Genomic DNA, 12,454 nt, shown 5'->3' on the forward strand with positions numbered 1-12,454 from the left:
GAAAAAAACACAAACTCATTTTTGTGAATTCGACATTTAACGAGCTTTGCCGATTAAAATCGAAAAGTAGCAAGCTTATTTATAGGTTTTATTTTGACATGTATATACAGTGCTTACAATTTGTTGATTTCAAAAACAACATTCTGAAGAAACCTTAAAACAGATGCAATTTATTTGATTGGAAACCACTTGGTATGGTGCAACAACAATGTTATTAAATAAGGTCTTACTTATACAGTAAAACACTGTTATGCTGCGTCTTAAAAGGAATACATATGTGGTTTTATGCTAACCAGTTTTAAAAAAATAAACAGAATAAACATTACAGCATGTACCCAGACCTCACTCTAAATATGTTTTCTATTTATCAGCGTCAGCCTGCATACAGAAGGTACAGTTAAATAACTTCTCATTTTAACCTTTAAGACTACTTAGCCATCACATGTAATGATACAGCAGGCACCTCTCTTTAGTTCTGTCTGTTCCATAAAAGTGCCACTGGTTTTACTTGAGCAGAGGAATTAAACTAGTCTGCTTATAATGTATTTATTCTGATTTCAGTAATAATCCTTCAGATTCAAACTGAAAAAGCAGCCTGACCTTTAAAAACAGGAGTGTTGGCATAAATAAACCACATAAAAAGGATAAAAAACGGTACTAAACTGGTTCATTACTGACCAAGCAACATATCATGGTCTATCAATCTAAAGTTAAACGATGTGCTATAAAACATTAACCAATAAAGAGCCATTCGTCTTGCCAGTGTGTACATGCACCAATTTGGCTTACTGTTGAGAAAAAAAAAAAAAGCCTGGCAATAAAAGAAAACCACTAGATTTACACCACTAGATTGCTGATTATTCTCGACATACAGTTCCAACATGATTGAAGGCTTTGTCAATTTGCAGTCGAAATTGTGTTTACCTCCTCTCAACACTGCCTGTACTTGACGAGAGGCTAATATGGCCTCCTCCTCCTGGTCGATTCCAATCTGGCCACTGGGGACCAATTAATATTGTTCACCATAGATAGACTGAAATCACTCTATCAATTAGGTACGACTAACTATATCATCACATATATTACTGGTGAGCAAAGTCTATCGGGCTGGAATACGTCTTGCAGGAGAGTGGGATCAAATGAATCAGCATCGACTCAGACAACTGCTAGAATAATTTCAGGTGGATGAGAAGACAAATGCAGTAGTTATTACAAGTCCCCTGAGGAATTACAAGCAAGCAATTGTAATGTGCTAAGACTGTGCTGGCAGGCGCCCTCGGCTCTGCTAGTCAGACACAGGGTTAAATCAATACTTTCAGTTTTCTCAGGATCAGTCTAGTATTAGGAGCATGAAGAAAGCACGTTAGCAATGGTCAGAACGTGCAAATGAAAAGTCAAACCTGACATTTGTTTTACATGAAAAGGAACCAATGCGGTCCATCTCTTGATCTAACTGGGGAAGGGGGTACACTGCAACCCCCTCTCCCCCCCCCCCCCCCCCCCCCCGCATTAATCTGGCTTCAGTTAACTGGAAAACAAACACCTACAGTACAATATCTTTGGGTTTGACAATAAGGTCAACTTGCCTCAGTCCACTGAAGATTCCTGTAAAGCATAAAAAGAGATTACATTTCTCTTTTTAATAACTAGCGTGCCAGAAATAATCTCAATGCCAAGCAAGCTACAACACAGTGCCGGTCGACTGCGTGCTGGATATTAAAATATATGTTTTCAACTTTAAGGAAGGTGGTTTTTTAAGTCTATTTTACTCGGACTGCCTACATTTTTCTTTATAAATGTACATTTACATGGATAAAATGTTTTCCATTTAAAAGACAAAAATCAACAGATATCTGAAACCAACAATCTTATTTTTGGGGGTATTAAGCTGTTTTTAGACAAGGCGATCAAAACCATTCAACATGTAACCATTTTAGAAACGAAAAGCAACTTAACCGTTTGTGATTGTGGAACATTTGGAATGCTGCATCGTTAAGATGCTAGAGTCAGCTGGATCCCACATTTAACTAGCGCAAGGGCCAATCAAAACCGATGCAACCTGAAACCAGCCCACGCATTGCCCAAGAGAAATCTGCAGCCTGTTTCACTCCGACACACCCTAATAACTCCTTTAAAGATCAGAATGGAGCTCAAAACAGCATATCCGTACCATTTCCTACAATGTTATAATGTTGCTCACCTTGATAGGATTCTACCTGAAATGCTTTACTAAATGCAGTACGTTTTAAAAAGCCTGCACTTTCCCCCCCAATAAATTATAAAGACACAGCAAAAAAAGATTCACCCCTTCTATATTTTTTACATTTTCTGCCAAGCTATATATAGCTATCCTGAAAGACAAATCTGTTCAGTTTAATATTGACAGCATAAAGTGCACTGTGTTTTAAAGATAAGAAAGTAATATAACCGATTGGTTTTAAATTGCAACATCTTTGTAATAACCACCCCTGCTGGCGTTGGCCATCTAGTCAAGTCACCTGGCATGTAAATCATCTGTTTCCACTGTGGCTCAGTGCAATATACATTTTCACTGCAAGTGTATGCACAGCTTTACAAATGCATAATGTTACAGCTGTTTCTAAACGCCTAAGTAAATAAGGGATTAGCCGTGATCTTGGAAAATTAATGCACCTAAAGCAGATTAATTCATTTTTTTGTCAACAGGATTACACATAAAACATATAAAATGTATTTATTTGGTTGGTATTTACATACCCCCTTCCTAGGTACAGTTGCTTTTTATCATAAAGTTTCTACCTTTTTAAAAGAAATAATTAACTTCAGAAGCCATTTTTATTACTTCAGTTGGAATGCAAAATATATATTTTAACTAACAAACACAATTAACATGGTAACATATGTTAACATGTTGTCACATTAGTCAAATAGATTTATTGAATATATACAGAAATGTCATTGTGTACTGTTTTTCAAAGTTTAGCCATTACAAGGGACTAATTTAATTTGTTTATTTTTTGTTTAGTAAGATACAAATCAAATGCAATGTACAACGTTCTTTAAAACTACAGCAATTGAATATCATTGCTTGTATTAACCAAATACATTTTCTACATGAACAAAAAAAAAAAAAAAAGCATTCAGATTTATGCTAATTAAAATGATATACGCACAAATGTTAGAAAACGATGTTGTTTTAGCCTACGGGAAAAAGCAATTATCTAGTTTAGGACGGTCATGTGTCAGCTTCAAATAAGCAATTCCTTTCAGTGAAAACTCCAATTATCATATTTCTTATAATGACAATTCAACAGGAGATGCAACCTCTGAACTCGTGATCTCTGACTCGTGATAGCCAAACCCCACCCACTTAACTCCTCATGATTTTCAACTTTGACTTTACATGCCTAACTAGAATGGCCTCTGACTCAAGTACCCTGGCTAAATCCTGGAAATCTATTCAGAAGTCAGACCTTCTTAAAAAGGAAGCTTTCCTGGTAGCTTTTCTGCTTGGTTTACAAACCTTTCCCGACACTGGTATCACAGTAAAGTATCGAAGTATCTTTGGTGTCTTTTGTGAGAGCTCTAGCTTTCACACGTGTGAAAAGCAATACTGGGCAACGGCCACAAAATATTTGTAAACAACATTTTAAAATCACACAGGTGTAACGGATACATAATGTCCTGGTTGTTTGCAATGAACGTTTGTCTAACAGTCAATTCTTACCACAGCACAAAGAGTGGAATAATGTTTTTGCGTTACAGCTGGCCCATTAATATTATGCAGACAACGTAGATCAAATTATATCATCTATTCAAGACAGATTTCATTAGATTTCAGTTCCAAAACAATATGCAGGACAGCCCATTATTATAAGGTACATTTTTCTTTGTCCATCAAACCTTTCAAATGTATTTTAAAAGGGGAATTGTATCTTGAAGTACATCCCTACTTTAAGAGACGTGGCTTCCAGGATATAAAAGCTTTTGATGAAAACACAGATTTGTGTAATTTTTTTTCTTAAAACCAGGTGCAGAGAGATACAGCTGCACTGTCAACGTTGGGCATTGTTCAAGTTAATAACACCATGAAACAAAGAAAAACACCTCAAGCTTATTTTTTTATTTTTAGGTACATCAACAGGTTCCTTTGAGCCCTGGGTCTTTTTTTTCTTCCATTTTGTTGGTTCTTTGAAAGGCACGGGACAGACTCTTTAACGTCACACAGACAGCAGCTTTGTTTGTGGTTTTTATACAGTGAGTGGTCAGAAATCTCTAAAATCGAAATAGACAAGGCCTTATTGTGTACAATAAAACAGAAATCTGACATAACTCTGACCTATAATCATTTAGTGTGTCCTGCTGGTCTGTTGACGTATTTATGTAGGAGGATTTCATATTAAAACACAAAAGAAAACTAGAATCTCTGTGTAGTGTGTGTGTGCATTGCTGATCTTGTAAATCAGAGGAAAACCAGAGTACAAAGACCAAACATGTGGTGCTGCTGGCTACACAATACCAGAGGAAGGATTTGAAATTGTCTTTAGCATCTCCCATCTGAAGCACTTGGGTTTAAATTTGGCTATGGTCTTAGCTCTCAGTGGACATTTGGTGCAATATGTACTGGGTGGCCATCTTTCCAGGTCATCGGTTAATATATGGACAAAGATGGGCACTGATATTTCCTCACCCCATAAGAGGGTGGTCTCTCCAGGATTTCTGAAACACCATCAGGAATTCTCAATGCTGCTTTAAACAAGCTAATAAGGTCATTAGACAACCTTCTCTTTGCTAGTATGTTTTATTATTAAGGGTGTACAGCAGGTGATTGTATAAAGGATGCCTCTATTACCCAAGCTGTTTAATATAATACACAGTTCTTGCAAATAGCGAAAAGACATGCAAAACCTGGTTGACATTAAAATCACTAGTAAGTGACCCAATAAAGAAAAAGCCTCCTACATTTTCACACACTATAAACATTTTTATTGAAAGAATGTCCCTGAAGGTTGACATGAATGCTCTACTTTAATACAGCACACTCAGTTGAGATTTGCTCATGACTCTGATATATATATATATATATATATATATATATGCATCTTGTAGGAATGTATAATTGTACTGAATATTACACATTAGTTATTTATCAGACTATAAAAAGGGGGCACATTCATTTGTGGACAAAAACATTTTGATAAATGCACCAAGTAAATTGAAACTTTATCTGCAAATCGTGCTAGCACATTGCCACAATCATTTTGAACGTTTTCCAGATGTTCTTAATCTTTATGTGTGAGCAAAGTTTGTAACTTACTCAACTACAACTATTCAAAAAGTAAATGCAGCCTTATCTGCATCAGGATATCCCTACATTAAACACTAAAAACTTGGACAACATAAAAGATTGAATACCTAAAATGCCATTCAAATAACAGAGGTGCTTGACGCATGAGCAAGCCTGCCCTCTCCAAATCAGATTTTTTTCAGTACAGATAAGACTCGACAGACCTGTAAACTTATTTATTTATGATGTGTGAAGTAGGCAGAGAGATGCATGTGCACTCCCCACTGAATAATACCTGCCCTGGAGGGAGTGTTCTAGAACACGAGGGAGCAGCTCAGGTATCATTCCAATACGATCCTTGACATCTCTGCCAGCAAAATACCCCTGTTCCAAGGATTATTTTCATTATGATACTGCTATCGACAGAGTGGCTTCTAATAAGCACCAAAAAACAAAACTACTGTGATAAATACAAGAGATTATTTTGGTCACAGTTGTATATATATATATATATATATATTTTTTTTTTTAATTTGGTACTTTGGTATCGTCATAATCTAAATGTACTCCTATTGCCAAAGTTGGTGCTAGTTTTAAGGTAGAGAGACATTATTTACCAGCCATCTTATGGAAATCAGTTTCAGGTCACCAAAGTAGAATCAACACCCAAGAGGACGAGCTGTTCCTTATCAGACACCCAAAACCTGGAGATCAGCTGCCACATGTTTAAGGACATTATAACCCCTTCCAAACAAACATTAATTTAAATCTAAACTGATAAGAGGTTGCAATGTTAAAACTGGCGGTAATGATTAAGCAAGCTTATTATCCACTATGCAAGAGAGCCGACAGGGGACAGAATCCACAATGGCAGGGCCTCACACAACACTGCCCATTGCAGATGGTGGCAAAATATAAACTCCTAATTTCTCATGAGGCAACCTGTATGAGAACACGTCACCACATTGGCACACTGCATAAGAACGGTTGGTTCCATCTTCTAAATGCTGTTGGATACTCCTGCTGTTTTCAAAAATAAATAAATAAATAAATAAATAAATAAATAAATAAAAATAAATATTCATTTGTGTGGTTTCCCCCTTCTGCTCTCTCCAAATCACCTGAGATCTACTATGACAATAACATTGATTGACTCAATTTACATTTTAGCTGATTAAGGGATTTTATGACTGAAAAATCCTGAATACAGACAATTATGTTCTATTTTGCCTACTCTAGTCTCTTTTCATTTTTTTAATCTATTTTTTAATTTCTCATGTTTAAAAGTATATTTGTCTGTCCGCACATTATCAATGCTCTTCTGAAAATATATCCTTCAAGCAACAGCAAAAACTGAGAAATGCAAACAACCAGCCCTAGCAGATAGCGATTTCACACATCGTAAGAAAAGCTATTAAGTTAGGCTCCTTTCATTTAGTCTGCTGTCATGATGCACCAAACGCACAGAAGATTCTCTGTGCTAATTTCAAGCACTAATGTAGATTCTCTCTCTCCCCCCCCCCCCCCCCACAACAAAGAGGTTTGACACAGTTAGGTTCCATGATCTTTTTTTTAATCTGTAAATACTGACCGTACCTGCACTTGTTTCTAGAAATCAGGACTACAGAGCAATGTTTACAATGAAGCTGCCATAGTGCTGCTGCTGTCTTCACAATTAACCTCTAAATCCAGGCAGAGAGCCAGCTCAAATGAGACTCAAAGCAGCAAAAAGCCCTTCAGGTAAACAGTATGATAAGCTTAGCTGCAAAAATTAGACATTGTTTTGAACCAAGAGGCAGTTGCTAAGAGACAGTTGCTAATTAACTGCATTCAGCCAAGAGAACAAAGGGCTTAAGGGCACTCAGGACTGCGTTTCTCATAGTGAGCAATGCATAACATCTTACGCAATCCACGAGTCTCTCATTACTAAAATACCTGAGCCTTTACTTTGGTTGCAGATGCCATAAGAACAAGAGATGTCAAGCAAATCAAAATATTTAGTTCAAAATGAACAAAAATGTACTCATTACTGCCTTTGTTACGATGTTTCAGCTGCATGTTTTTTTTTTTTTTTTTTTTTTTAAAAGAAAAAAATGAGGTTACCTACTAAATACAACAATACCATGCTAAAGGAGCTGAATTTAGACATCACAGAAATTACAAGCATGCATCTAGTATCTAAGGGTATTTAAAGTAGCGGGGTTCTGAAAAATACAACATTCCAAGTCCCCACGTGTTGCTATAACTGTTTAAATAACGTACCTGTAATTAATTGTTAACATCGACAACTTTTTACACTATAACTTTAAAGTCGGTTTCAAAGCTCTTTTTAAAATGTCCGCTCTAGTGCACTGATAACGTAAGGATTATTGCCCATGCTGTCAAACAGGTAACACAGCAATAGAGATACATGATGTGGTACGCAACAGAAAAGCCAGAGCACTTACGTTTTTTTGTTTTGTTTTGATTTTTTTTTAGAAATTCGCTGTTCCTGCAGTGATTTAGAGGGCAAATCTCAGAGCCCAGTGCACTAGAGCAGACATTTTAAAAAGAGCTTTGAAACAGACTACTGTTGTAAGTGTAAAAAGTTCTCAGGGTGTTAACAATGAAAATAAAAAAATATAGGTATGTTATTTAAACAGTTGTAGAAACACATGGGTACGTACAATGGTATATTTTTCGGAACCCTGCTACCTACTCTAAGTGTTACTAAAATGTCATGTGCTTAAGAAAGGTATACCAAGAATAAAATGCAAAGCAACACTAAGTTACTATAAAATCATAGAGTCGAAGGGGAGGAATCAGATGAAAAAAATGAGATTCACTATAATTTGGCGACAGTGATCAGTGCTGTGATTAACATGTCTTGTAAAACACCACAGGGAATAGTGTTTATTAGCCTGAAGAATTGATTGATTGGTTGTAGGGCTGTGTTCAAAGGTAGTTTTAAACCTTATAAGGTTAGTCAGGTGGCAGTCACACACTGGTTTTTTTTTTTCTCTGTTAAACTTGGCCACTGTTCATTATTATTATTTTTAAAAACGCAGGCGAGCAACTTGCTTTCAGCATCAGGAAACCTTGATAAAGCTTTGGATATTATTACAGATATTTTCAGCCAGATCTATTTACAAGGACAGCTGGCAAAAATGTGATTCCTGGTGATTCACCTCCGTTCCAAGACAGGAAGAGAGAAAGCAGTACGACGTCTAAGGTTCAATTCTTTTCACGCAACATATTGTTTCAAACATGTTATAATACCATGAACCCCCACCCCGTACAGAGATTCAAATTGAATCCAATTTTACGAACCATTAAATATATTCTTTTCAAGTGTGCTGTATTTTAGTTTGCAGCACTTAAATGCCATTGCACTTCTCAGCACTTTGATTGCAATACCAGTTGAATAAACATGTAATCCGATACCTTACACATCTGGTATTGTCTACCTCCATACATTTCATTTGCATTTTGCACAGAAACATAATAGCGCGTTTACCATATGTGTTCTGCAACTACATAATTCTAATCCTACATGTGTACAGTGTTCCATCAACACAGATTGTATGTTTTGTAAAACTGTGTCCTGAAACACTACATAATATACATGAATAAAAATTGCATTTATTTTCATGTTTACTTAAAGTAAAAATAACAATAAATAACAACAACAAATTTATAATTATTAATTAGTTACAATCTTTAACTTCAATCCTTACATTTAAAAAAAAAATTGCATGTTACTCATTGACAACATAGTATCAACTATACTGTTAAAAAAAACATATATATATAAAAACACTGTATACATAGTGTTCTGCGTTTTCGGTTTTTATCTTTTTTTTAAAAATTCCAGGAATTTTTCAGAGTTTTTTTACATATATTAAAATAGGGATTAAAAAAAAAAAGTTTGATTGAAACATCGGTAAAAATCGGGTGGAAAAAATTTCAGTATACACACACTTTACATGTGGAATATGATGAGCAGCAGTTCTGGTTTCTGATTAATAATGTCCCTGGCATGTATGATGAGCAGAATCTGTGCAAGTCGAAGCCATGTTTTCCCAAGTTAGCTGGTCATTTGCGTACATTAGGGCAATCGCTGTGCTGATGGAAATAGTATCTACAGATGGTATGAACATGACATCAGCACAAAACAAGCCAGGTTTATTCGCCTTAAATCACAAAAAGAAAAGAAAATTGACAGAACTGGGTGGTGCAAGCCATCGGGAGACGGGTCAAATATCACACTGGACATTTCCAGCAATGCATATAAGTTTACCAACTAAAGCATCCCCATTTTCTGTCAAATATTTACGATTAAGATTGTCGGCTTAGGCAGTGTTTAACTGATGGACGGACAGTACTGTCGCACAAAGTCAACACATACCTCTCTGCAGTCTGCAATAAACAGTGGCTGTCCAGCAAAGCACAGTGCTCTGACAAACTCATTAACACAGTCACTCTGCATTCTCTTTTTATTAAAAGCGTGTGTAAAAGCAGATAAATGGATTGCTTGTCTTTCAGTTCACTTTCTTGTTTTAGTTTAATATGCAGCAGTATTTGCAGCGCTATGCATCCTCTGCCTCATCTGACCCACTTCTGCTATTTTTGATTTTTGTATACTTTGAAGCATTAATTTTCTTTTGAATATTCGGTAAAATTCAGAATAAACCGGAAACGCGGAACACTATGTATATCCTAAAAGCAGAAGGCTGGTTTGGAAATACAAAATATGAGGTGCGAGAGGTTTGAGGCTTCTTCAGGTGGGAAAATGTTCAATCAAAACAGATTCAGGAAAAGCAGGCTTGTGTAAGACTTTGGTGAGCCCACAGTCCTTAACATACAATACAGTCATAGTTTAACTGAACTTCTGGAGGCCTATTTTTATTTTTAACAATATGACTGAAGAGCACTGAAATAGCTGGGGCTCAAATGAAGTGCTCCTAAAACGCCAAGGCTATTTTTATACCTGTGTACCCAGTGAAACAGTGACTTCTGTGGTGGTCAGCTAATAGGATCATGATTAAGTCTAAAATGATTTGAACTCTTCACCACAGGTTCAATCTTACCTAAGTTTTTCAAACACTATTTAATTATCTGAGCGTATACCAATTAAACATTGTTACAATATAGTTCAGACATGTGCTACTCGCAGTATTTCTTTATAGATAAAGAACACATTGCATGCCGTATGTATTAATCCATTGTCTTGGAGTTTTTCATATCCAGTCCAAAGTTAAACAATTCCACAACTTTTTATAAATGATTATTCGTTACACTTCCCAGTGCCAATTACTAAACAGCATGTTTTCAATCATAAACTGTTTGCATCTGATTTTAAAATTTCCTACAAAATGATGGCCCTGCATATTTAAAGCTAATCATTTAAAACTTACAAAGCAAATGTATTTATTTTACTTTAATCCTGTGCAGACTGAGCATATTTTTTTGGCAAACACAATGCGCTGGGGATCTGTGGTCTAGAATCTCTTTGTACCAGCAGCTGAGAAGCTTCATTACAACGCTCTGTTTTCCAGACTTTACATTTCATTTGGCCAAAGGGGTCACATGACAGCTGCAAACTAATGCCCTGAGGGTTCTTTCTGCCTTCATTTGACACTGACAAGCTGTGAGAGACTCCAACACCACAGAAAGAAAATATTCCTTCTTTCCATTACATCACCCAGCCAGGAATGGGGGAGGGGGCACAGCTGGTGGCAGCCGCAGTACCATCTGCTCTCAACTAATAGTTCATGCTGGTTTACTTATAGACTCCTACTTCTAGCGCTGGGGACAGTCATATCTGGTTGCCACTGGTGGGTAAGAGGACTTTGTGAATACCCAAATACCAGTAATAACTTTACCTGCATAAGACAGCTGTTTGTATAGGTACTACAATTAATGAATTAATTCATTGTTTTAATTTACTAGTGGCCGACGAAGGGTGGGTCTAAACTAAACATTTGTGTAAAAAAACGACACACGATATTCTTAGCAACCCTTCAATGGCATACAATCCGATAGTGTTTTTTCACATTTTATATAATCTGGAGGGAAGGGTAGTAAATAAGCGTGTTAGGCACCACTGTGGTTTTGGATCCACTATCCACATTAAGTAACAGTGGGAATGATTGCTACTTACCATACATTTTCCCTTCATCTGATAAGATGATTTTCCTCCTCCCACATGGAGGGTAGATAGCCAGTGCCTCTTGAAAGCTCTGTTCAATGTCAGGGCTCCAGACACCTTCTGCATCATTGTCAAGACTCTTCTCTGCGGAGTCGCTCAACCTTTCAATGTCTTCGGCAGGGCTTTCGCTCCCGCTCCAGCTGCTGGGATCAATGATGACGGCTGGTTTCTCCAAGCTTAAGCCTGGAGCCTATGAAAGAGAAACCTGAAACACACAAAAGAGGACTTGATCACAAGCCATATAGCTGGTTACAGAAAATGATTGCTGTGTTAGTGGCTATTTTGTTGAGGCAATTTATTTTTATTTTTTTTAATTGGCTCTCTTTCAAGTATTGCTGTTCATTTATATAAAAAATATTGTGGAACCTAAAACTGTGTAAGTAACCGTGAATGATAAGCAGATTTATCCAAAACAGCGGCCAACCACATCTAGGAGCGTGAATGTTTATTGGTAAACTTAGCTGTTAAGGCATTTGTCTTATTTAATTTGATCTGCATTGAAATACAATCTGCATCAGTGTGAAGTGTACAGAACTGTAATAACAAAATATAATCAAAAACGACTGTTGTGTGTTTTACAAAGTTACTGTCACTATCAAGTACATTCTGAACCATGAAACACAGATTTTACTGTGCTGTATTACTTGCGTACGAGCATTTCTAGTGTAATCTCTGTAAACTTTCTAAAATAAGACCACTTCAGTTTACAAGTTATAAATATGCAGTACTATTACATGACGATGAAAAAAGTATTTTCTTAGAGAAGTATTACAGTAAAAACATTTAAAAAAAAAAAGTTTTCCACAACAATATTCAAGTGTTCCAAAGAGGTAGTTTTGGAGACTTTGGTCAGTTTCTATTCATGCACCACAAGCTGTTGTAAAGTGGGACTAGGAGCATATGTTTCTTCTAGAATGTCAGTTCACGAGGGGGATGGGAGCAAGCTGTTGGAAAAAAGCTCACAAGGAGTGGAGGGAGCTTTTACTGAATTCCGTTTT

The 12,454-nt window shown here is 36.4% G+C and overlaps 1 protein-coding gene across 3 annotated transcripts in view; it reads right to left on the minus strand.

The window, feature by feature from the left end:
- The window catches only part of LOC117435037 (transcriptional enhancer factor TEF-1), a 57,942-nt gene that overhangs the window by 25,024 nt on the left and 20,464 nt on the right, over nt 1–12,454 (minus strand). For all 3 annotated transcript variants that reach the window (XM_034057909.3, XM_034057908.3, XM_034057905.3), the window contains exon 3: nt 11,409–11,661. In XM_034057909.3, the coding sequence (XP_033913800.1) occupies nt 11,409–11,415 (7 nt within the window). In that variant the 5' untranslated portion in view covers nt 11,416–11,661. The remainder of the gene's footprint in view (nt 1–11,408; nt 11,662–12,454) is intronic.

This window comes from Acipenser ruthenus, chromosome 28, assembly GCF_902713425.1.
Source record: "Acipenser ruthenus chromosome 28, fAciRut3.2 maternal haplotype, whole genome shotgun sequence".
NCBI classification, from domain to species: domain Eukaryota; kingdom Metazoa; phylum Chordata; class Actinopteri; order Acipenseriformes; family Acipenseridae; genus Acipenser; species Acipenser ruthenus.